Genomic DNA, 25,927 nt, shown 5'->3' on the forward strand with positions numbered 1-25,927 from the left:
GTCCTGTTCCAGAGGGCACTGTGTCTGGCCCCACGTGGGGTTTCCCAGGGCGTGGCCTCCAGGACACCTGTCTAGCGTAGTGAAGCTGGGTGACACGTAGGGAATGATGTCCAGGACCTGCCTGGCTCCCGGAAAACACCCTCCAGTAACCTGGGGCTCCCCCTGCTGAGTCCAATGCTACTCCTGAGGCGTGGCCCCGGGGTATCATGGCTCTGAGTTCCTTCAGGGACCAAGAGGAACCCCAGGATGTACTAGGTCGGAATATTGTAGACAGTGAGGACCTGCCCCCTGGGTGCCCCGGTGGGCCCAGGCGCACCAGGAGCCATTGCTTAGACGGCGGTCCCCTCTGTCCCCCTGTCTACCCAGCCCCCACTCCACCACTGCCACTATACCCTTCCCGCCCACCGCCCTGGAGGGAGCACCGGTGCCTCTCAAGATGTAGTCCTTGGCCCTCTGCCTTGCCTTCACCCCACACAGCCCTCCCTCAGGTCCCTGGCTCGCAAACACAGCCCTGGCCCACAGCCAGTGGCCCCATCGTGGGTTTGGCGGCTGTAAATCTTTATGGGCTTGGACACCCTCCTCGCGCTCCTGCCCTCCTGGGGAGATGACCGTTTCTACAGAGAAGGAAAAGTGAAGGGAAATGGGTTCAGACACTTGGTCAAGGTTGCTCCAGCTGGAACTGGCCAGACGGGAAAAGTCCTCCCAGGCCCGCCCTCTGAGGGCCCATTAGAAAAAAAAAAACCCAAGCTGGTTAGTCCGCAATTCTGGACAGATCTGCCTGTGCATTTGCAGCTTATTTGCATAAGGAGTGTCATGCTACACATATAGCTTCCCTGCCCCGCCCCCACCCTTGCCCAGAGGCAAGTCTCTTCTCTCCGTCTCTCCACCTCCTTTCCCCACTCCACCCCCTCTTCCCCAGCCACGCTTACCCTCCTTGAGATGCCTGGGAGGCTGGGGAGCGCCAGATGGTCCTCCCTCTGCCATGGGTGCCTTTGCTGGTTGAGTGTACCTCCCACCAGCCACAAGCGGTGCGCCCAAGCAGGGGCAGACCTGAGCGGCCCCTGGAGGAGCTGAAGTTAGGGCGGCCCCACTTCTGGTTGCAGGTTCTCAGGGCAGGAGTGTCTACATTGCGGTTCAGGAAGGGGCAGCTGCGGGGGTTCCCCAGCCCAAGACACAGCCTCTGTCTTCTGCTTCAGCCCCAGAGTTAGCTCCCTCTCGTCTCCCACGCCTGCCTGCTGCTGTCTGGAAGCCTGGGGGCTGGGAGAACACAAGGAAGAAAAACTGGGCAAGGAGACTGGAGGGAGGGGCTGGACCCTCAAAGAAAAGGAAGGTACTGCCTCCCTGGAGAGGGCCTGGGTCCACTTCCCCCTCTCCTTTCTCGAAACCAAGGACCCCTGGTGGTGGGCATAGCAGGTGAACACATTGAGCTGCAAGCCACAGGTCAGCAGTTCAAACCAGCAGCCACTCCCTGGGAGAAAGATGCGGCCCCAGAAACCCAATGGGACGATTCTGCTCCCACCTACAGGGTCTCGATGAGCCAGAATGCCCAGAGGCAGAGGCTGCAGAAACCCAACAGCAGTTAAGAGCATTGAAGACCAGACCTCAGAAAGGACTTCCAGGTCCTGAGAGAGTGAGCCACTGAGTCACAAGACTCGAGTCGTCTTGTTCCAGAGGGCATTGCACCTGGCATGTGGGGTTTCCCAGGGCGTGGCTCCAGGACAGGTGAAGCTGGGTGACGCGTAGGGATCGATGTCCAGGGACCTGCCTGGCTCCCGGGAAACACCCTCCAGTAACCTGGGGCTCCCCCTGCTGAGCCCAGTCCTACTCCCGAGGCGTGGCCCCGGGATATCATGGCTCTGAGTCACCTCTGCAGGTCTTGATGGCATTGCCATTGCTTTTGGATTTGACTGTTTAAAATGCCTTGTGGGTTGTGTGTTGTTGTGCATTCTATTTCTACTGTCCTCAGTCCCGTCTTCTGGGTCAGGCTCACTGCCGTAATTTATCACCATCCAGTTATTCGATTCCCAGTGACCCTGGGGAGCAGAGTAGAAGTGCCCCTGTGGGTTTTAGAAATGGGAACTCTTTTTTTAATCATTTTATTAGGGATTTATACAACTCATATCACAATCCATACACACATCAATTGTATGAAGCACATTTGTACATTCATTGCCCTCATTATTCTCACAACATTTGCTCTCCACTTAAGCCCCTGGCCTCAGCTCCTCATTTTTCCCTTCCCTCCCTGCTCCCCTCTCCCTCATGAACTCTTGATAATTTATAAATTATTATTTTGTCATCTCTTGCACTGTCCAATGTCTCCTTTCACCTACTTTTCTGTTGTCCAGAAATGGGAAATCTTGACAGGAGTAAAAAGCCTCATCTTTCTCCTGCAGAGCAGCTAGTGGTTTCAAACTGCTGACCTTGTAGTTCTACTGACCTTGTGGTTAGCAATCCCAACCTGCTACCCAGTACACCACCGGGCCTCCTGGGTCAGGCAGTTGTTAGTTTTGTAAAATGCGTGATGCAGGGAGCTGTGCTGAATTGGATGCCCCTTTCCTGGACCTTAGGGGCTCTGGTGGGGTGGTGAGTTACCAGCTGGGCTGCTCACCTTTAAGGCCTGCGGTCCCAAGGACTCTGTGGCTATAGTTTGGCCTTTTTGGTTGTCACACCTTAAAAGGACTTGGTGGCACTGTGGGTTAGGTGTTGGACTGATAACCACAAGGCTGGTGGTTCAAATCCCCCAGCCACTCCATAGGGAAGAGACGAGGATATCTTGAAGACTTAAGTTTCAGAAACCCAACATGAGTCAGAATTGGAGCCCCGGTGGCTTAGGGCCTATGCATTGGGCTGTGATCCCCAAAGTTGGCTGTTCGAAACCACCAGCCACCCTGAAGGAGAAAGACCAGGCTTTCTAGTCCCGTAAACAGTTATACTCTTGGAAGCTTACAGGGACAATGCTACCCTGTCCTGTAGAGTGGCTCTGAGTCAGCGTTGTCTGGGTGGCAGTGAGTGTGGTTTTTGGTTTTAGGCGTCAGAGTGGACTGAGGCAGTGGGTTGATTCTACCTTCGGAATCCCTGCCTGGAGCAAACTGTTAACGCTCTTGCCTGCAAGTCAAAAGGCTGGAGGTTTGAGTTCACCTGGAGGAGCTTCAGAAGAAAGGGCTGGAGAGCTACTTCCAAAAACCCTCCAAATTCACTGCCATGGAGTTGATCCCGACACGATGTTTCAAACTACTGACCTGCAGCTTAGCAGCGCAGGGTGCAGCCCACCATGCCACCAAGGCTCCTGGCAAGGAGAAAGCTTAGGGGGAAACAAAGCAACAACATAATAAACACCAGTCATTGAACTGGGTCATGGTAAGTAGAAATCAGCTCAGTGACAATTGGTGGTGGTGATTAAATATGTTGATCTTTTAGCAATATTCTCCTAACGTCCCTCACTTTCAGAGGGCCAGTCATCTCACTGCCATCAAGTCGAAACCGACTCACAGTGACCTGATACATCAAAGTAGACCTGTCCCTGTGGGTTTGCGAAGCTGTAACTACTTACGGGAGTAGAGAGCCTCATCGTTCTCTGCAGGGCAGCTGGTGGTTTTGAACTGCTGACCTTGGGGTTAGCAGCCCAACTCAAAAACCACTATGCCACCTGGGTTCCTCAGAGGGGCAGTCGACTATAGGATTCAGACGATGTCCTCCTCGACATGGAAAAACTGTGTGACATTAAGTCCACTCACCCGTGTGAAAGGTGGGAGCAGCCCCGGGGGGCTTCCAACATTCCCATGATCTTATCATTCAGTAGCTCCATGCCCCCAGTATGAGCAGCTCTTGTGAGGATGCAGTAAAGAGATTTAAAAGAGTATAACCCAACCCATCTCATTAAAACAAAACTTACGAGAGAGAGAGAGAGAGAGTTGGGTATAGAAAAGGTTGATATTGCAGAACAACTAGTTTGACCTGAGCGTTGGGACTGGGCCTTCCCTGCTGTGTGGTTTTTGTGTCAGACAGTGTACTGTGCCCCCTTTGGATATTTCCTTTTAGTCACACACCCCCTCCCCAATAATCTCATTGGTAATTTTGACCCTGATTTCAGGGAAGCGCCATGTGAAATGGAGAGAGGTTCAGTAACTTATCCAAGAACACAAAGCTTGTCAATAGGACTTGAACTTGGATTCACACCTTGCCAGCCCTTAAGCACTACCCTGTGCGGCCTCTCGGTAAATGCCCACCAAGTTCCTCCAAAGTAACACCTCTCCCCACTTCTTCTGGATCCAGGTCCCCACCAGCATCAGAGCCCCATCGGTGGTCTGAGCAGCCTTCTGCCCCAAGGACATCAGAGGGCCCGCTGGCCCAGTGTTGCCGGCCCCCACCATGCAGGAAAACCCAACATCACAAGCGACCTCAAATCATGGCCTGTCCTTAGAAACAAACCAGAGCCCGACTTCTGTGGGCCCAGCCACAGACTCGACCCTGCAGCCTGTGAAGACCAATACCGTGACACCCCTGGTCAAGTCCAAGGGCCTGAATGCAGCCAACGCACGTCGGATGCGCCGAATCATCGCCGAGGACGCTGAGTGGACGCTGGCCATTGTGCCCCAGCTCACGGAGCTCTGTATTCAGCACATCGTCAAGAACTTCCAGAGTGAGTCCCTCCTGAGGTGGGAAGGAGGGAGACCAGAAGTGGGCAACCTGGGGCTGAGACTCAGAGGCTGGGTCTCGTGGCAGCCCCAAACCTCATCCATGCCTGGCCTTGCCCTTCCACCCAGGCCAACCCACCCAACCCTCCCCCTCCAGGAAGCCCTCCCTGGACACACACTCTCCACTCTGATGGAGTTGGCTTGTCCTGTGGGGAGTGGCCATGTCAGGTAAGTGGATGTGTTATGTTCTCTGAAGACAGCCATCATTTTGCCTACCATGCTTGTCACCACCTGATCTTACTGTAGCTTATCATCTGCCCCTCACAAGAATGTCTACTCCAAGTGTGTTAGTTTGGATTGACTAGAGAATCAAATCCAGAGACAGTCATGTGTGTAAGAAAGAGCTTTATATCAAAGAGCAATTGTATATTGAGAAAACATCCCCCACCCCACCCCCCAAAAAAAAGAAAGCATCCCAGACCTGGCCAGATCAAGTCTATAAGTCCAATATTAGCCCACATGTCCCATATCAGTCTATAAATTCCTCTTTAGACTCATGTGGCACATGCAATGACGCCGAATACAGGAAGATCACAGGCCAGTGGGTGCAAAGTCTTGTGGATCCAGTGGTGATGGAAGAATCTCAGCGCTGGTGTGGGTCTCTATGTGCCTCCTCCAGCTCCAGGCCTCTGGCTCCATCAGTACAGCTCCACATGGTTTGGCAACAGGAATGTCTCACAGAGAGTGTGTCCTGACTCTCCAGAATCCTCAGGAGAAGGCCATGCCCACACAGAGGCCTCATTGGCTATGACCTGATTGACAGGCTAGACTCCACCCCTTGGCTCAAGTTGATAGGAGATGACGTAACAGCCACTGCAAGTGTCCACAGCACCTAGAACAAGGACTGGCATATCCTTGATCTTCATCAGCAAGTACTTCAAGTCCTTTCTTTCAGCAAGGTTGTGTCATCTGCATATTGCAGGTTGTTAATAAGCCTGCCTCCTGTCCTCACATGGCATTCTTTATTTAATCCAGCTTCGCCGATGATTCACTCATCAAACAGATTGAATAAGAATGGTGAGAGGATACAACCCTGTCGCACACCTTTCCGGATTTTAAACTACATAGTATGTCCTTGTTCTGCTCACACAACTGCCTCTTGATCCATGTACAAGCTCTGCATGCTCACGGTGAAGTGTTCCAGAATTGCCCTTCTTCTCAAGGCCATCCATAGTTTGTTATGATCCACGCAGTCGAACGCCGTGGCAGAGTCAGTGAAACATGGACAAACATCATCCTGGCATTCTCTGCTTTCAGCCAAGCTCCACCTGCTCTTCTGAATCCAGCCTGCGCCTCGGGCAGCTCCCTGTCAATGGACAGCTGCAGCCGTTGTTGGATGATCTTCAGCAAGATTTCACTTTCATGTGATAGGAATGATACTGTTCTGTAATTTGAGCATGCCGTTGGGTCTCCTTTCTTGGGGATGAGTACAGATAGCGATCTCTTCTGGTCAGTTGGCCAAGGAGTTGTGGGGCTTTCCTGCCACAGGCTTTCCCCCATCCACCTCTGTAGGGTGGACTCTACCCTTCTGCCCCGACGGGATTGTCTTCTGGCCCTATCTCTGACAATGCTGTGCTGCAGTTCATTAGCTCCTCGGTATCTGACAATGTTTCCATGTTACTTGTTGAGGTTGTCAGCGGCTACTCCCTCTGACATGAATAGCCAATTCCTTCTTCATTGTAGTCTGTTCTTAGACCCAAGCTCCATGGAAACCCATTCACTTGGGGTAAGCCTGCTGGTATTTGAAATACCAGTGACATAGCTTCCAGCATGACCGTAACACACAAGCCACCACAGTAGGACAAACGGACAGATGTCCGTTTTGAAATGAACGGCTCAAACCAGATGGAGCCCTCTGAAGTCAGGAACCATCTCCTCCCTCAGAATGGGTAACAACTGAATAATGAAGCAGAGATTCCTCCTCAAACCGGGAGCTCACTGAGACCAGACGCTGGGGTGTCTCCTGCAGGAGCACCCCGAAGTCAGGAGCTGTGTCTCCCTCCCCAGGCTGATCCTCCCTATGGGCAGTGGGTGCCTTCCCTCTCCAACCCGGGCCTTCCCCGAGAGCAGTGGCCCAGCCCAGGGCCCCGTGTCTGGCTGATCCCTGCCTTTCCTCTCTCTGTTCCCAAAGACAACCCTATCCTGAAGCAGCTGATCCCGGCCCACCAGCAGAAGGTGCTGGACCACCTGTCTCCCGACCTGCCGCTGGCCGTGACGGCCAACCTGATCGAGAACGAGAACTACTGGCGCCGCTGCTGCTCGCAGCGCTGGCCCGTGTGCCACGTGTCCAAGCATGGCGGCAGCTGGAAGCGCCTGTTCTTCGAGCGGCACCTGGAGCAGCTGGTAAAGCACTTCATCCCAGGCACCACGGACCCCGCCGTCATCCTCGACTTGCTGCCGCTCTGCGGGAACTACGTGCGCAGGCTCCGGGTGGACCAGTTCCTTCCGCCCGTCAGGTTCCCAACGCAGCCGCGGGACGGGGACCACCAGTCGGACTCCGGCAGCGAGGGAGACATGGAGGAGCCCGCCGCCGACCACTACCCGCTGCGGGACTTGGTGGCCGGCCTGAGGCACCTCGAGGAGCTGGACCTGGTGTACGGGGTCAAGGACTGTGGCATGAACTTCGAGTGGAACCTCTTCCTCTTCACCTACCGGGACTGTGTCTCCCTGGCGGCCACCATCAAGGCATGCCACACCCTCAAGGTACCACCTGCCCCCCCCCCCAGCCTGTGGGCCACCCCCCACCCACCCCTTTCTTCCTTCTGTGTCGTTCAAAGAACGTCCTGGGTGCACACCACCCCAAGGTGAGTTCTAGGGAGTTCAGAGGAGCAGGGCGTGGCCCAGGCATTTACCGGCCAACAGGGCTCTGTCCTCGGTGCTGAAGGCACAACAGCGAGCACTCTCTCGCCGCTGGTGCCCTCTGGAGCTGCCAGTTGCTTGGGAAGAAGGACATTAATGCCCTAGTCATCCAGGCGCATACTTACCACTTGAATAAGGTTGCTAGCTTTAGCCAATAAAATTCTGAATTTCAGGGACACCCTGGGGATCGAAACAGTTTGGTTTGCAACCAACCCCCTGGGGGTGGGAGTTGGGGGGGGGTGACAGGACAGGCAGCATTTTGTTCTGTTGTGCATGGGGGTGCCAACTCCACCAATGTTAACCACACGTCCACGTACCATTCCCCTGAAATTCAGATCGAATGGGGCACCTTGTATTTGATCTGGGATGAATATTGGGAAGACAAGAGAGCTGTAGGAAAGACGTAATGAGGGGTTTGCCATGCCGGGGAAAGCTGCCCTGAACCAGTGTCTCGTAAGCAGAGAGGAGAAGGCAGAGGGAGCAGTGGACACAGAGTGACCTCGGCAAACTCAAGGGCTGAACAAGAAGGCCGGTGTGGCCGGAGCGATGTGACAAGGAGATGGAGAATGAAAGTGGAGATGTAACATGTGGCCAGACTCACGAGGTGAAGGGTTAAGAGCTCTGGGACATCCTCTAAGGATTTTAGGCCAGAAGGAGGCCAGAGGGTTGCCTTTGTCGTGTGAAAAGAGCTCCCTGCTTGTGGCGGAGGATGGCTGGGTCAGGGTCACAGTGGACAAGCTAGGTAATCCAAGAGAGACCATGGTCAAATCCCCGTGAACCTGGGGGCGGTTTGAATGCGGGCAGTGTCTATAGAGGATGAGGGAGATCCTTAGTCAGTGTGAGCAGCCAACTGGCTTTGCTGACACACAGCTAGAGGAGCTGGAGGCGAAGGCGTGGTGGACATCAAGGCCTCAGGCTTTTGAGGCACGATGGATGAAGGGGTCATTTGCAGAGTCAGGTCATGTGGTTCAAGGACCAGGTTTGAGGAGGTGGCCCTGAGTTCAGTTTGGCCTTTGTGGTAGCTTTGGGGCATCCCAGAGAAGAGTAGTTTAGTCGCCTGGGCAGCTGGATCTGAGGCTCAGGTGACATGTGTGAGTTTAAAGTGGAAGGTAGCCGTTGGAGCCCTGGAATTGGAAAGAGGCTCTTGTGAGAGAAGTCAAAGGCAAAAGAAGAGACCTAGTGGAGAGTAGCCACGTTGGCAGGTTGGCATTCAGTGTCAGGAAATGAGGAGTCCCATCCAGTGGCTGCTCATTCCCCTGTAAATGGGCAGGGGCGTTCACCTACTGAAAAGGGATATAGTGGGGGGGGGGGAGACATCTGAAGTTTGAGGAAGTCAGGGAAGCTGAAATCATGATTGTAGATTATGAGGCAGTCTGTTGGCCAGAGATAGATAGCTGGGTTGGCACGTGGCATGGAAGGTTTCTTGGTGGTTGGAGCTAGTGCATTTCCAGTGATGCCAACCAGCCCTGTCATGTGAATTGTGTGTTTGGGGTTGTTGGGGTTTTTTTTTATCTGTTTTGTTTTTTGGCTTGATCACAGCCATGCAGAAAATAGAAATGGGGCTGCTCCAGGGTTGGGATTTTGCCAGATAGACGCAAAATCAAGAAAAAACAAGAGGGACGAAAGATTCTAAGCTGACTCAGAATGCTGCGAATAAAAGAGAGGGTGGAAAGATATGGGGAGAGGGGAGAGGACAGTGCCCAGGGGTCTCCAAGAAGAGGGGGAAGTGGAGCCAGTCAGTGGGGAGGAGAAGGGCAGGGCCTTCTCTCACTACATGATCCCAAACACTGGTCCTCTCCCCTTTTCCTTTCATTCCTTCACCCCGTCTTTCTCACCCGCCCCAAGGTCTCCCTGGCTCTCATCCTGGCGAAGGGTTCCTCCCCCTGCCCTGGTGCATCTTCCCCAGCCGAGAAGGGCACGCTGAGGGGCTGAGGCATCATCAAACAGGACACGATTCAGAACCCACCTCTGCTCCTTAATCACTGTGGGGTCCTGAGCCTGCGGCGTAAGAGCCTCCACTTCCTGTCTGTAACATGTGAAGAACTGGCTCTGCCTCAAAGGGCTGCAGTGGCATAGTGGTTGGGCTGCTAACCACAAGGTCAGTAGTTCAATACCACCAGCCTCCCCGAAGGAGAAAGATGAGGCTTTTTACTCCCACAAAGAGTTAAAGTCTCAGAAACATTCAGGAGCAGTTTTGTTCTGTCCTACAGGATCACGGTGAGTTGACATTGACTGGATGGCAGTGGCTTTGGCTTTCTACATCAGTGGGATGCTGAAGGTTAGAAATAATGGTTATAAAATCTTCTAGCAGTATATCACTGCGCACTAAACGGTGATCTCTCCGCTCGGCTACACTCAGCCATGCTGGCTTGGCCTCCCCAGACTAAGAACCAGCCAGAGGCCCAACACCAGGCCAGCAGAGTCACAGATCACCGCGTGGCTCCCTCCTGCACCTGGAGATTCTTCCCAGCTGGTGGGGTCCTGCAGCCCTCTCCTTGCCCTCAGGTCTTCAGGCTGACCCGAAGCAAGGTGGACGACGAGAAGGCACGCATCCTGATTCGGAGCCTCCTGGACCACCCAGCCCTGGAAGAGCTGGACCTGTCGCACAACCTCATCGGAGACCGCGGTGTGCGCGCGGCAGCCAAGCTGCTGAGCCACAGTCGCCTGCGAATCCTCAACCTGGCCAACAACCAGGTGCGCGCTCCGGGCGCCCAGTCACTGGCTCACGCCCTGGCACACAACGTCAACCTCATTTCCCTCAACCTGCGCCTCAACTGCATCGAGGACGAGGGCGGCCAGGCGCTGGCCCACGCCCTGCAGACCAACAAGTGCCTGACCACACTGCACCTCGGCGGCAATGAGCTGTCAGAGCCCACCGCCACGCTCCTCTCACAGGTGCTGTCCGTCAACACCACGCTCACCAGCATCAACCTGTCCTGCAACCGCATCGGCCTGGTGAGCCTCCAGTGAGGGCAGACAGGGGTGGAGGTGGATGAGGGGGTGGGGGGGTTAGTGCACTCCAATAGCCTTGGGGTACTTTCAAGATCATTAAGATATGATCAATCCTGCTTAGTTCTAATTCCAGCTCCACCATTTAGCTCTTGGGTGAATCGCTGTTTAACCTCTCTGGACTTCTGCCTCCTCCTCTGTACAATGGGCACAGAGAGAATCGGGCAGTGCTTCCTTCTGCCATGCCTCGGGTCACCTTGAGTCGGAGCCAACTTGAGGGCAACTAACCTCCCTCATGAAAGGGGGCAGTGATTCTAGCATGTTCTTTGAAGTGTCCTCATTAGAGCGATTCCATGAGTCGTGCTCTGAAAGCAAGCCCTGCAGGGCACTGGGTGCGTCTTCAGCAAATGCTCAGTCTGATCACTGGGGGTGACAGATTTTGCTGGATGCTTAAGGTCCATTATTTTTCTGTGAATCCTTGCAGTTATCTACTCAGGTGCATATTGCTAACGCCACTTAGAGAAGGAGCCCTGCGCCTCAGCAAAGTTGATGAGTTACCACTAGTCCCTGTCAACAGTGGCAGTGTGGTGACTCAGACTCAGGGCTGGGGTGGAAGCCAAGCTCCCTTCCAGAGGGGCAGGGTCCTTCAAACGCCCCTTATCCCGTCGGGGAGGGAGAAATGAGATCTGCATGACAAGCTAGTGCACGTGCATGGAACTACAATACTGAACTTGATCATGACTGCCTGTGATCTTAAGAGACCTGATTTTTTTTTTTTTTAAAGAGAGACCTGATGGCTGGCATAGACGGTTGCATGCTGGGCTGCTCACTGCAGGGTCAGGAGTTCAAAACCACCAGTTGCTCCGAGGGGGAAAAGATGAAGTTTTCTACTTCCTTAAAGATGTACAGTCCTGGAAACTCACAGGGACAGTTCTACTCTGTCCTATAGGGTCACTAGGAGTTGCAGAATCGACTCGATGGCAGTGTGCTTGGTCGTGGTTTTGGCTTGTGAGCATTACTGGTGTTTTATATTTACATCCTTTCTAGCCTATTTGCTTTCATTTTAAAAATGCTCTTGCTACCCATTAAATTGATTTCACAGTCCACTGTTGGGACAGAACCACACAAAAGCAGCACCCTGTGGAAGTTTCCTACTGGGCCTCACCCACCCTGCCCAGAAGGGACTAGAGCTGGGGGGCTAGTGATAAGGACACTCCCTGTAATTCCAGCGAGGCCCCTGCACCCTCTAATCCACCTCTCCCCATGAAAATAGCCTTGCTCACAGACACACGGTTCCCAGAGGAAGCTCAGCTAGGAGCTAGATTATACAACAGGAATACCCATTACCTCCTATTACCAGAAACACCAAGGGAGGTGGTCCTGCGGTGCTAAATCCCATGGTGGGCCACCTCAACCACATGGCCATGTCCTCTCTGGTGTCCTCAAGTGGTCCCAAGATACCACGGGCAGAGCTAGGGCCTCACCCAACCAGCAAGCCGAGGCAGGGAATGAAGCCACGCCTTTCTCTTGTTCCTTTCCTTCTGCGAGGCAAACTTTCCCAGAAGCCACCCCTCCAGACATCCCTCTCCCACCTCATGAGTCATATGTGGCTCACGTGCTGTGGCCAACCCAGTCCGAGGATCGGAACCACCAGCTTTGTCAGAGACCCGTATTTTCCGATCCCTTGGAGGGTGGATTCAGCTCGTTGACTGAGTGGGGGTGAGCCGGCAATTTTCCAATTGAGATCCAGTATCAGTATATTAAAGTACCATTTTGGGAGATGTTTACCTCTGTCCAGTCTTATGTGCGTGTGGGCACACACACATGTACGAGTGATCTGGAAAGCAATGTGACCAGTCGTGTTTCCCCCGCCCCCCACACCCTTATACCAGGACGGTGGGAAGCAGCTCCTGGAAGGGATGACAGACAACAAGACCCTCCTGGAGTTTGACCTGCGCCTTTCAGACGTGGCCCAGGAGAGCGAGTATCTCATTGGCCAGGCCCTCCAAGCCAACCGAGAAGCAGCCCGCCAGCGGATCCTGAGTCCCAACCAACTGTCCCCCACCATCAATGGTCCCGAGAACCCTGCAGGATGAGATGGGGACCCCCAGTCACACCTGCTGCAGAACTGCTCGCCGGTCCAGAGGGGGGTGGGGGATCGGAGACACCATAACTGTCCTGAGAGTGAGTAAGTGGTATGGGAGAAGGTGTGAACAGAGATGGGGGGGGGCCTGGGCTGCAGGGCTAGGAAATGGTGACCCAGTCAGTCCCTGTGCCCAGCGAGGGTAGAAGTGGACCCTCGGACATGACCCACTTCTTTGGGGAATCGATAAAAGGGAGCAGGCTCTGAGGGACGGACTGGGCATAACCAGCTTCTCCCAGGATAGCCCATTCTCCTGGGCCCCATCCACCACCATTTCCATCTCTCGGGAACAGGGGCATGGCCTCTGAACCACAGGCTACCCCAGAGCCTTCCACCCCGAGGGGAGGGGAGAGTCAGCGCCACACTAGGGAGTCCGTGAATCATCCACAACTTTATTGTCCGCCAGTTTGATTTATACAATCTTTGCGCTTGGAACTCCACGACAGAAAGGCCACAGTGTGATGCGCCCAATGGACAGAGATCTGTCTCCTCCCCAGCCAGGCCCAGCCCAGCCCACAAGCCCTTGTCCCCAGGATACATGGAGCTTCCCAGATGCTCTCAGTGAGTCCCATCACCCTGTGGCTGCCAGCAAAACTGCCTGTCCTGGGCCACACAAGAATCCCAGTCAGCACCCTGGAGGCATGGGAGGGCCTGATGGATAGAGTCAGGCTAATTGCATCTCCAATCACCTTTGACCCAGGGGCCCAGAGCCTGCAGACTAGTGCTCCCAAAAAAGGTGGCTCGTGGCCTGAAGCCACAGCTCAGGGTCGCATGCCACCCAGGGACTCCTTCCCACAAGCAGGCGCCGGGCAGAGCACCAGAGGGGGCTTAGGTGTGACTGCATGTGTGTGCCTGTCCAGGTGACCTAGGGTATGCCTGACTCTGCCTGACTCCCTCTGAAAATTCCAGAGTGCAAAAGTGTGTGTGTGTGCAGCCACAGCCACTAGCAGAGGTCCTAATTAGAGAAACAAGAACATTCAGTGTAAAGTTTAATTTTAGAGATTAATTAATTTTCTGGTGTTAGTTCTTCCTGGCAATCAATAAAGCTACCAAGAAAACAGACCAAAGAATTGGTTCCTCTCTCAGTCTGTGCATGTGTGGGAGGGGAGGCTGGCTATGTAAGACCTAGGCAGACACGGTCGATACAGGCAGAAACAATAATAGGGACCCCCGCCCCCTGCTCTCAGCCCAGGCTCTGTCTCAGGAACAGGCCTGAGGGAAGAGGAGCCTGGAGGTGGCCAGGCTGCCCCCACAGGAGAACACGACATCCAGGTGCCAGCTGGCTGAGAAATGGGGCCTGCGGCCAAGGCTCACCACCTGTACAGCCCAGATGTCCCTTCAGAAGAAAGAGGGGCACTCTAGCAGGTGGCCAAGGAGCACAGAATCCTGCCCAAGCCGGCCAGCCCTGGTAGGCAATAGCCAGGGCAGCCTGGTAGGCAGCTGCCCCCTCTGTGTGAGCCACCCTTCCCAGTTTCCCCTCCCTCCCCAACTCAACCATCTGCTTTCATGGAAGTAAAGCTCACCGCCCCCCAAAGGCCATGGGCCCAGTGTCTCCACTTTGTGCCCCCCCTCCCTGGGGGCCCAGATGATGTTGCATAGGTGGAGGCTTCGCCAGTTGGTGGGAAAAGACCTGGCTGGGCTGGGATGGGGGGAGGGGAGGGGAGCGGGAGAGGCTGGGGGGGGGGGAGTTAGACAGCTGATGGCTCAGACAGTGTGAGATGCCTGGTGGAGAGTGACAGTGCCCAGCTGGCCCAAGGGTTACCCCCTCTGTTGGAAAACTTTAGTGGGGGGGGGATTGCACACAGACATGCACACTGAAGCTCGGAGGTGGGGGTGGGGGAGGACAACGAAAGGACAGGGAGAGGGGGGCCTCAGAACTGGAGGGAAATAGGAACTAGGGCCTGCACCCTGGGTGGAGGGTAGAAGGGTGTCCCTTTGGAGACTCTAGGACAACCAGCAGGGTTTCAGCTCATCAGGTGGCACAAGGGGAAGTGAAAGGAGGGGTCAGGCAAGATTTGGGGCCTCCTGCCTGAGACCCTGTCACGATGGTGCATTTCTCCAGTTGGGCTTGCAGAGGCAGGAGTGAGGTCAACCAGTCTCCACCCCTCCCCACAGGGAGGAGACACCCCCCCCCACCCCACTCCATCTCTAAAAGTCCTTTCAGGTCACCTACCTACTCCTACCCTCTCCCAGGGGCCTCTTCTCCGGTCACTCAGGTCTGTCACCCCCCCTGCCCCCTCTGCCATGCTCTCTGGACTCTCACCCCACGCTGAAGGGAGTGCCCACCAGAATCCGAGTGAAGAAGCTCCTTCGGAGGCCTCCCAGTTCAGAGCTGGGACCAGGTCTCTCCACACTGCACCTCCCCATCCTCCCATCCCCCTAGTAACAGCTCTTGGGAGCCTGGGAGCAGGTGAATGTGGCTGTGTGGTGAGCACATCCCCCCCAGGACCCCGGACTCCTGGGGCCCAGTGAGATAAACAACAGTGAAGGGGGTGGCAGCGAGGTAACCCCCGAGCTCTTGGGCCAGCGCCAAGAAGACAGGCAACAGCGAGTCCACGGAGCTGGACTAGAGTGTCGCATTGGCACCTGCTCAGGGAACGGCGACCCATTTGAGTCCCTTGCTGGCTGGAAGCCAGCCCCGCTGGTCACTAGACCCCCACCGCCTCTATCGGGAGAGACTAGCGGGGCGAGACAACAGAGGAAGGAAAGGTCCCCTTCCCCACTCCGCCCCGCTGCACCTTCCAGCTGCACAGCAGGGACTCCCCGTTGAGAGGAAGTCCCCGCCCCCACCCGCGGGGACCTATTAACAATCGGAGGATCCGCGGAAAACCTGGAAAGGAGCACTCTGGAGAGTGCTCTCCAGAATGGGCCACTCTGCTAGGTTGGGTCCCAGGTAGCTGCCAAGCCCCTCCCACCCGTCTGTCTCTATGTACAGCGAAGGGCGGAGGTCTCGAACCCTGGTCCATCTGGGTCTGTCCACGGAGCCTCGCCGTCCCCCCAGCCCGCCCAGCATGGTCTCTGTCGGCCTCCGTGACCCCACCCCCGCTACACACTGGGGGCACGGTCGGCGAGGGCGAGGGGAAGGCCACGGGCAGCAAGGGCCTCTCCGCGGGGCCGGCGGTCACAGTGAGGTCTCTACGCAGGAGCCGTGGCGGTGCAGCGGCCGGTGGCTGTGGCCCAGACACCCCTCCTGCCGATGGACGATGAGGACGGGGAAGTAGAGGGCGTCGTGGTAGGGCGGGGGCGGGGCGGCCTCGTCCTCGTCGTCCTCCTCCTCGTCGTCCCCCATGCTGGCCTGGCTGGACAGGCGCGTCTGCTCCGTGGGGCAGCTGGCCTCGTTGACGCTCCCGCTCCGGCTGCGCCACAGGCAGCTGCGCCGCGAGCCGTAGAGGCGGCCGAGCGAAAAGCGGCTGCCCGCGCAGCCCGCGCCGCCGCCGGGGCCCAGGCCGGCCCGCGGGCTGGCGCAGATGCTCAGGGCGCTGCGGGAGAAGATGGACGAGCTGCTGACGGCGCGTTGGCAGTGTTCGCAGCTGCGCCGGTACGGGGCCACGCCCGCCGCGCCCGGCCCGCCCACCCCGCCGTAGCGACAGGTGGGCGCGTAGCCGCCCGCCGCGCCCCCGGCGCAGCGCGCCCCGAGCCCCGCCAGGTCCATGAGCACCGCCTCCGAGTAGCTGGGCACCAGCTGCTGGTTGGAGCGGATGTGCCACTCGAGCTCCGTGCTGTCCACCGTGTTGACCCGCGGCAGGCGGTGGGTGAGCGGGGGCAGCAGCTCGTCGGTGGGGCTCAGGCCGCCGCCCGCGCTGCTCGCCGAGCTGGGGCCCTCCAGGCCGAAGAGCTTCTCCACGTGGTAGTGCGCATAGGCCGTGCGGTACTCGGCCAGCACGCGCAGCGGCCACGACAGCGTCAGCAGCGCCGCCGCCCAGAAGGCCGACGAGCAGGCGTACCACGGCGGCCGGGCCGGGTCCGGGAAGGCCACCATGAACTCGCGGAAATCCACGTTCTTCAGGTGCATGCCCTCGCGCGCCTCCATGTAGTCGTCCAGGCCCTCGTTCTCGGCGAAGAAGCGCGCGCGCTGGCACAGGTACGCGTTCTCCGCCTCCACGCTGGCGAAGCTGAAGCACTTGGTGAAGCGGAGCCGCGTGGCCGGCGCGCCCTCCAGCCCCACCAGCGCCTTGGACACGTCGCGGACCCCGCAGCGCGCGTAGTCGAACTCGGCCTCGGCCACGTGCGTGTTGACGCGCTCGTGGTAGACCTGTGGCGAGGAGGCAGAGTTGGTAGTGCCCATTGCCATCTGCTACTCCTCGCTGGCTCCTGTGGCTCCCTGCCCCGAGCCCTGGGCAAATCTAAACCTGCCCCTGAGGCAGGCATGGAGAAAGTGCCATCAGGGGAGGAGCTGTTACCCAGGTTAGGGAGCAACAAAGACCTCCCGCGCAATGGCAATTGTGAATTCGCGTTGAATCAGGGACTCGAAGAACCCTCCTGTGAGTGTTCTCCCTTTACATAAACTCTGCTCCTTCTTCAAGCCCCGTTTGCCTGGTGGTTACACAGCAGGCTGCTAGCCACAAGTTCAGCAGTTCAAAACCACAAACTGCTCTGCGGGAGCTGGATAAGCCTTTCGGCTCCCCTGAAGTTACAGTCTGGAAATCCTATGCCGTCCTTATAGGGTTGCTGTGGATCGGAATGGACGCTATGGCAGTGATTTGCTTTGGGTTCTGTTCCCTCTTGGGGTCAGATGCTGGCCTACCTTGCGCTTTGACTTCTGCCCCCCCACCCCAATGCCCCAAATAGCACCCTACTCCTTGTCCTTTACAAGGGTGTTTCCAAACGGGAATTCTCTGTGGGAGGAGCCTTTTGTCTCTGGACTCCCTAGTCCACTCTTAATTCTCACCCAGGCGCCTCCTGCTTCTCACCAGCCCCAGGCTGAGACAGATAACCCACATCTGGAAGCATCCCTTCCTGCAGGGCCTTGTGTATCGAATGCTGGCCAGCTGACCCTTCTTGGAGGGCCTCCCATGCCCACCTCTACCCCTTTGTAAGCCTTAGACTTAGGATCTGGGGACCCCTGAGGAACTGCTGGTCTTTGGCTCACATTTCCCAGTTAGCAGCTACCTGGCCTAGCAGTTGGGAGCATGCTGTGCGACTGTGCCTGGGAAGATCTCTCCAACCGTTAAGCACTAAACAAATCCAGTCAGCAATCAGCAGTGTTGACTCTGGAGCCAGACTGTCTGGCTTTGACCTCCAGCTCCACCACAAATGAGCTGCTGGACATTAACCTCTGTGGCCCTCAGTTTCCTCATCTGAAAAATGGGACTCATAGTTACCCCCCTCAGTCACAGCTACCTCCCTCATGAGGCTGTTAGGGGGATTAAATAAACCAACATTTGTAAAGCCCTGGCCTGTGCCCTTGTCACGGTTGTTACTGCCCTCCTGGTACAGTGCCCACACCAGTCACTGCTGCGCGCCCCGCTCCTCCAGGGGCAGGCGGGCAGGGGCAGAGCATCCCTCCCTGTCTGCATTGGCCTGCACTCCCCACTAGGCTCTCACCTGGGTGGTGGTGTAGGCATCGCCATTGCGGTAACGGGTGACCTGGCGGGTGCGGCGGACGTAGTGGTAGCTGATGGCCTTCCACCAGATGCAGGGGGTGGCCTGCTGCATGCGGCCCACGCGCTCCCGCACACTGCTCACGTCCACGCGGTGCTGCAGCTCATGGCGGGCTTGGCAGTGCCAACACTCCACCAAGTAGACGGCGTACAACATGAGCAGGAAGGCCAGGGGGATGTAGACATAGCCATTGGAGCAGGGGCTGTCGTGGTACATGAGGCTGTTGCCCTGGTAGGCGCTGCTGAAGGTGAGGCGGGTCACCGTGGTGACGTGGCACCAGGCCACGGCCCCCAGGCAGCCGTACATGAGCAGCGAGAGCAGCAGGCACTTCCAGTGGGACTCACGGCAGAGGGACTTGGTGAAAGAGGGCTGGATGGGACGCTGCTGCTCAGAAGGGCAGGAGGAGAGGGCGGAGACGGGGTAGGGAGTGAGAGTGGGCAGGATGAGCACAGAAATGGATGGAGGGGCAGAGGCCAGCCCCAGAGATGACAGGCAGAGACACCCAGGGAGGGATGTGAGGAGAAAGAGAAGACCAAGGACCAAAGATAAACAAAATATTGAGCCACGGGGGGCAAGCAGGGGGAATGGGATGTCAATACAGAGAGGCACCCAGAAAGAGACGTCCCAGGAAGCAGATAGCGATCAGTGCCAGAGATGGCAGAAGGCCCAGGCGGCAAAGACAGATGGATAGGACGGCACCCAGAAAGAGTCCGCAGACAGACACAAGGACATCAGTGAAAGGAGGTGAGGAAGGGGAAGACGGGAGGACAGACAGACAGAGGTGTCAGCAGAGGAAGGTGCCAGCCCAGCCCCCTTCCAGGTGTTCTAGGAAAGGGGGAAGGGACCCAATGACAGCATCGCAGACTTACCAGGTGGGGCCCTCACTGCTTCCAGATCCCCCATCCTAGGTTCCAGAGGAGCCCGAGCCCCTTTGACCCATCTCCCTCCCCAGCCTTCATAAAGAGCCCAATACTCATTTTGAGGGGGTCCACCTGGGAACCTAGGTCCCTGTCTCATTTCCCACATCCTAAACTCCAGCCCCCACCCCTGTGAGTCGTCTCCTGCACACCAACACCCTTCCCTTGGGTTCTAGGCTGGGAGGGGTGGGCTGGATCCCTGAGCAGAAGGCAGTCCAAGGAATAAGTATCCAGAGGGCTCTAAGTCTAAGAGGCACATAGCTGGGAAAAGGGGGTGAGTTATAGGGTGCTGAACAGACAGGGTGGGGAGCAAAATGTTTGCAGCTCAGTTATTTATCAAGAGAAAAAGATTCAGGGACTCTCCTGGGGCCTGTCCGCCAAAGCACTTGGCAAGTCCCTTCCCAAGGCCGGCCAGAGAGTTGTTTACATGTCTGGCTTCCCCACCAGGCTGGGTACTCCTGGAGGCAAGGCCCAGCCCTTATTTTTCTGTGCACCCTATGTCTCTACCGGGGTGCTGGTGTCCAACAGCTACTTAAAATGTGTTCTGGTGGTGACTTCTGCTTTCCCACCCCTTCCTCAAGCACCCCTTCCTGGTATTCCCACAAGCAGCACTGCCTGCTGGGACTCTGATTTACTCCCTCAATTCAGCTCCCCAGTCCGGCCAGGGGAGTTAGGTCCGGGTGGAAGGGGACAATAGCAGGCAGTGGTGGGAAGACTTGTAGATCTGGAAATACAAATAGGTGGGCTACAGATAGCACACAACATATACCCACAGAGATTAGGGTCCATGTGGCTTTCTAAAAGCCTTGCCCTTGAGGGAGGGTACCTCTGTGCACCTTTATCTGGCCACCTGGGTGGCACTTGTCATCACGTGAGTATGGCTGAAGGGGTCTGCCCCTGCAGGAGTGCTTGTGTGCAAATGTGGACCCAAGTGTGCATGGGGACCCGGGATGGGTGATTCTCCTGGGACTTTCCCAGAGTCTCTTTGTCTCCAGGTTCAAAGAACTGAAGGGGAGGCCCCCATGTAGGGTATGCTTAGGACCAAGACTGGAGGATTTCTGGGCTTAGAGTCCGGGAAGAACAGCAGGGGCGCTGAGAACAGGGGTGTACCCCATCCCACCCTCCTTTCTAGCTCACCCCACCACAGACACAAGGCCAGTCACTGGGGAAGAGACAACACCTTTGACCTCCTTAGGACCCCAGTCAGGTCACACCATCACAGTCCCGCGGCACCCTCCTGGCTCTGTCGCCCCTACAAGTCGCCCTTCCCAGGCTTCAAGGTAACACCCCCTGCGTGAGCTGGGATCTCGGCCACCATCCCCACCCAGGAGCAACTAGCCCCCTCCCCCATCACACCGGGTCCACGAGGCTCCGCCCCCAGATCCCTCCCCCTGCCCGGGACCCCTGAGCCCCGCCCCTGGCGCGGGCCCTTCCCCGCCAGCCACCGCGGACAGCTCCGGCACCGGTGGGGGCGGCGGCGCCGGGCTGCGGCTGCGGCGGCCGGCTCGGGGTGCGGGGCGCCGGCCGCGCTGCGGCGGAACCCGCGGGGCTGCGCCGCACCGCGGGGGGCTGGGGGCCGGGCTGCGGCCGCGCCCGGGGAAGGGGCGCCGCCGACTCTCACCTCCTCTCGGGCGGAGCCATCGTCCGCCGCCGCCGCCGTGGGCTCCTCCTGGACCCCGGGGCCGCCGCCGCCGCCGCCGCCGCCGCCGGCGCTCTCTCCCGCGGCCGAGCCAGGGGGGGACATGGCGTAGAGGGGGCGCGTCGAGCTCAGGACCTCCCGGGGGGCTGCCGGGGGCTGGGGGCATCCTGCGCGGACCCTGAGGAGGGGGCGGGAGGGGGCGGGGCCCTCGCTGCTCCCCACCCCCCGGAGGGGGGGAGGGGGCCTGGGAAGGGCACCGCGGGTTAGGGATGAGGGGCTGGGGATGGGGGGCGGGCTGGAGGGGCCGGGCCGGGGGGGCCGGGGCCGGGGGCGGGTGTCACCTTGAGGCCCTCGCGGCGCCGCTCCGCCTCCCGCCCGCTCCCGCCGCCGCCTTTTGTCTGAGCCAAGCTGGAGCCAGTGCGCCCCCCCTCTTCCTCCCAGCGCAGCTGAGCCCCGCCCCCGGCCCCCCTAACTCCGCCTTCCCCAAGCCTACCTAATAACCACCCCCAAAGAGAAGAAGCAACAGGGGCTCCCCGTACCCCCTTCCCGCTCCCAACCCGGCTCGCTACACTACCCCCTCCCATCCTAGGAAGGTCTGCGCTGCAGCTCCGCGCTGTCCGTTCTCGGCAGCGGGGCAGGGGGAGCGGCTGATGTTCAGTCCACATTCCACCCCACCCCCAGCCCCATCTGCCTCCTGCGAGTTCCAGGGGTTGAGGGCTTGGGAAGGGACACTTGAGTCTGGAGACCCTAGAGGAGACCTCTTCTCAATGGCGTGTCGAAAGAGTTAAGGCTGGCGTGAGACTTCAGCGGCTTGGATTCACCTGACGAGGGTGGACTAGCTGAGGTGATAAAGGACTAACAGAGGGCAGAGGGGGAGGACATTGGACTGGCCCTCGTGGCACCGTCTTCCTTCCCGAGATGAACAGCCTCGCAGAAGCAGTGAAATGTGTGTGATGCCCTTAGCTGGTGGTTAGGAACTGTAAGTTCCGATGCTCCGACCCAGCTCTGCTGTTCATGTGTAGTGTGACCTTGGGCAGGTGTCGTCACCTCTCTGAACCTTCCTTTCCTCGGTTGGAAGTGAGGAAGTTCACTGGACAATGTCTAAAGTTCTGATCTGCGTGTAAGAGTCCCAGACCACAGACCAGGCCACTCCGCTTTTCACTGCATCCCCTAGGACTAGCGGGAAGGAATCTGAAATTCATTCATTCATTCATTCCTAGTTGCAGCCCCTGGTTCCAGTTAACTACTGTGGCCCCGGTTCGGAAATGAAACGCACAAATTCCTACCCTCTAGGAGTGCAGCGTCTAGCGGGCAGATAGGCTTTGAAACCAATTGTTAGAACAAAACCATTGTCCTTGAATCAGTTCCACCTCATAGCGACCCTGTGTCTGTCAGCATAGGGCAGTGCACAGGGCCCTTCTTCTTAACAGCTGATTTGTTCCCAAGCAGAAGACCAGGTCTCCTGAGGTGCCTCTGGGTGGACTGAAACCTCCAAACTGAGTGCATCTGCTGTTGGCAGCCCATCCCCCACCTCTCCTCTGCTCCCAGGCGCACACACACTCACATACCCCAGGGACTCTACCATTATGATAGATTGTGATTCAGGCCATGCATGATTAATCCAGGCTTGCACAGGTCACTGTGGAATCCTACTATGTGTCTTGTCTCACATTAAGCTCTTTGACATTTCTGAACTGACCTCACCATTGACCGGAAAGGAACCAAAGTCCAGAGAGGGCCTTACTAGGGATCTCCTGCTAGCACAAATGAAGGCTAAAGCTAGAATCTAGCCCATTCCAAAGTCCACATACATCTGATCTCTGCGGAGAAGGCCCAAGTATAGCCTTCTGTCGGGAATGTTCCTGCCACAGCCTTGATCCCCAAGTATTTTCTTACTCTTTCCTTCGCAGGCCAGATGAAGGTGACTCTGGCCTGTTGTGTTAGAGCTACCCAGTCTGCATGGCCCTCTCAGGGTCCCCAAGTGCATCCTCCCAGCTGGGAGTCTAAAGAGATAGGGGTTTGCATTTACTTCCATGACATACAAAGAGGACACTCACTTGGTGGCCCCCTCCAATATCACCCAAGCTTTTAGGGAAGTCCTGCCTCAGAGCGCACTCCAACCCCTCCTGTTCTGGTGTCAGTTCCTGCCATCTCCTTGAGTCCGTCCTCAGCGCAGACAGACAGAAGAGCTCTAAATCCTGGCCGTTCCAACAGGACAAGTTCCTTACTCCCATTTCATTTGTGTAATTGAGCCTCCCTGGGGGGCCCCACACCCGCACTACATTCTTCTCCCATCTCCACTTTAGGGGACTTGGGACAATTGCAGGCTCCTGAGGGGGCACCAAAGGACCACCACTGCCTCCTCATTCATACTCTTCTCTGGAGACTCAAGGAAAAGAGGGGTGGAGGAAAGGGGCTGTGGAAGAAGCCAGCTGACCAGCTAGTCACCATGGAAACTGGGCCTATTTCCCAAAGATGAGCCTGGCTGGGGTGGGCAGAACTAGGGAGCAGGAACACATCAAAGGGAACCAAAGACACAGACAGAGAGCAGGACCAGTGGGGCCTGGCTTCAGAAGAGACTACGGCCAGTAGGCCCTAGCTACACCATGACCAAAGTCCAAGTCCCTAAGCCATCTGTCTAGAAAATACTGCCACAGATGGTCCCTCTCCACATTCCTGGAGACACACACACACACACACACACACACACACACACTGCTTGTAGGTAGTCTAGCTTTACCTCTGGGGGTAAAGTAGGTGACTCAGTGCTGACCTCATGTGGCCACAAAGGAGCTGCCACACACGTGGCTCAAATATCCAGAAAGCTCAAAACCATTCCAATTCTTAGCAACTTTGTAGGACAGAGTAGAACTGCGTCAAGGGGTTCCCAAGTCTTTACGGGAGCAGACTGCCACAGCTTTATCCCAATGTGGTTTGGGCTGGTATGTATGACGTACTAATCTCTTGGTTAGTAGCTTGGCCCAGTGCTTGTCCTTGCTCAGGTGCTTGATACCTGTCTATTGCGAAGGGCTAGAGATCTGGCTGGGTTAAGGTTGATTTTTTTCCTCAAATATAGTCTCTGAGTAAATAAAAGGGCGGTCACTGTACATGTCTTTATTTGTCCTTGATGGCACGGTGGGTTAAGTGTTGGACTTTTTAACCCAAAGATCAATGGTTCAAACCCACCAGCCACTCTGTGGGAGAAAGCTGAGACTGCCTGCTTCTATAAAGATTTACAGTCTCAAAAGCCTTAGAGTCGTACCATAGGGTTGTGAACCGGAATCCACTCATTGGCAGTGGATTTGACTTCCGGTTTTATGGAAGCTCAGATGCCCACCTCCCTTTGTGCACTTTCATTTTAACAAAATAAAGAAGATTTCATTGGGAAAAAATGTTGAAGCGTTGGACTAGGGACAACAGAACTCTGCTCTGAATTTTTCTCACCTTTCTGGACACCTGCTTCCCAACTGTAAAATGGGCGTGATAGTGCCAGAGTTTGAATCCAGAGAGTCTAATCTTTGAGGACAGGAGAAGATACATGTCAAGAGAGGGCACTGAGACCATCTGACATTGCACAAGGGAAGGGGAAATCCCCAAGGGCAAGGATGCTCACATTTCCTTGGGCTTCTCCCCCACTCACTGCATAATGAATGATGGGAAACTGGCTCCTCTTTAGCCATCCGCACCACATCCTCTCTCCTTTATCTCCTTCCTGCAGCCCTCCCCCCACCCTTCTCTGGTCTTGGCCCTCCTCCCAGTTGGAGGGTAACCCTTCTCTCCCTACCTCATAGGGTAGGGGGCTCCACTCTGTACCTTATTTCCACCTGTGTTGGGATGGAGTTTTTTTGGGGGGGGGTTAATGATATTGTATGTTGTTGCTCTTTGGGTTTTTAAAAAAAATTATATTGCATGTTGTTGCTCTTGAGACTATCACAACAAAACACACTAGAGGCTGGAAGTGTGGGCTCTTGACGTGGTGGTTGTCCTTACTGTGATTTCTGCTCCTCCTTCCTGCCTCTAGCAGCAGAGAGAATAACGTCAGGCGTACAAGAGAAGCCTCAGGTATGTTTGTCACTTGGATGGGCGGATGGATCCATAACTAAGGTCACGTGGGTGGAGTGGTAGAGAAAAGTACGTGGTGGAGTTGTTCAGACTCTCCCCAGTGGGTGGTCCCCCACCAGATCAGAGGTGGAAACAGTAAATGTTCCCTTGAGAATGATCCTCTAAGGGCACTGCTGGACCCTATACCCTTGCATTTGGGGGAGAAGGAGAAACAAGGAAGGGGTCTACCTTGGGGTACTGATACCTGGTACCACGTGAGCAGGGTTCTCCTAAGGCCTCCCGGAGCCCCAAGGCAAGCAGGGACAGGGAAGGAAGAAAGGTGGGCGGGGCTGGGTTGTCGTGAGCGCTCTCAGCCCAGTATGGCTCATTCTGTCTGGGGCCTCCCCCTTGGCGGCCCCACCATGAGGAACTAAACTTCCCTGACCACTAGGGGTAACCTAATGCCGCAGCCACACCGGACGCCAGTGTTTCGGTCCTGCGGGGACCAAGCAAGTCCATGGCAGCTCAGCCTTTTAGACAGCAGCCCGCCGGACAAACCCACTTTCTGAATGCCTGTCTTTCCCTAGTAGCAGCGGTAACAGCTGGCGGGTTCTATGTTAGCTCTCCAAGACCCACCTTAAAGCTAGTAGGTATCTCCTTTCTCCACCCGGCCATTCCTGGGCACCGAGAGGGAAACACCGAGAAAGCGAGGGCGATCGTGCCAGTGGGGGACGGGCGTGTCGGAAGCCAGGATTCCCCTCCCCACTACGCACCTGTTCTGCCCAAGTGGCAGACGACTACTATTTATTTTAAAGGCAACAGGGAATTAATGAATGAAACTAACAAGAAAGGGGAAGAGTGAATGAATGAATGAACGGACGGACGGACAGATGCATGGAGGGATGGACGGGTGACTGGACTAAGGCGTGAGTCAGAAGCGGGTAAACCCGGACTCTAGGCCAACGCAGAGGGAGGGGCGAGGGGGATTCCGAAGGGGCGGGACCTCTGTCCGGAAGCTCCGCGGGGGCGGGGCCTGGGCGGGGCCTCGGCCGGCGTGTCCCTTAGGGGCGGGGCGAGAGGA

The 25,927-nt window shown here is 56.6% G+C and overlaps 2 protein-coding genes across 2 annotated transcripts; one reads left to right on the forward strand and one right to left on the reverse strand.

Moving 5' to 3' along the window:
- Positions 1–4,371: 4,371 nt before the first annotated feature.
- Positions 4,372–12,601, forward strand: DRC5 (dynein regulatory complex subunit 5). Its single transcript, XM_075553785.1, has 4 exons — positions 4,372–4,642; positions 6,829–7,400; positions 10,062–10,511; positions 12,398–12,601. Exons 1-4 carry the CDS (start codon positions 4,372–4,374, stop codon positions 12,599–12,601), a joined length of 1,497 nt encoding a protein of 498 aa, XP_075409900.1.
- Positions 12,602–15,769: 3,168 nt separating this feature from the next.
- Positions 15,770–20,910, reverse strand: TMEM151B (transmembrane protein 151B). Its single transcript, XM_075554088.1, has 3 exons — positions 20,788–20,910; positions 18,193–18,633; positions 15,770–16,900 (listed from the first exon to the last, which is right to left on the reverse strand). Exons 1-3 carry the CDS (start codon positions 20,908–20,910, stop codon positions 15,770–15,772), a joined length of 1,695 nt encoding a protein of 564 aa, XP_075410203.1.
- Between the last annotated feature and the right edge of the window lie 5,017 nt (positions 20,911–25,927).

Source organism: Tenrec ecaudatus, chromosome 7, assembly GCF_050624435.1.
Source record: "Tenrec ecaudatus isolate mTenEca1 chromosome 7, mTenEca1.hap1, whole genome shotgun sequence".
Taxonomy (NCBI): domain Eukaryota; kingdom Metazoa; phylum Chordata; class Mammalia; order Afrosoricida; family Tenrecidae; genus Tenrec; species Tenrec ecaudatus.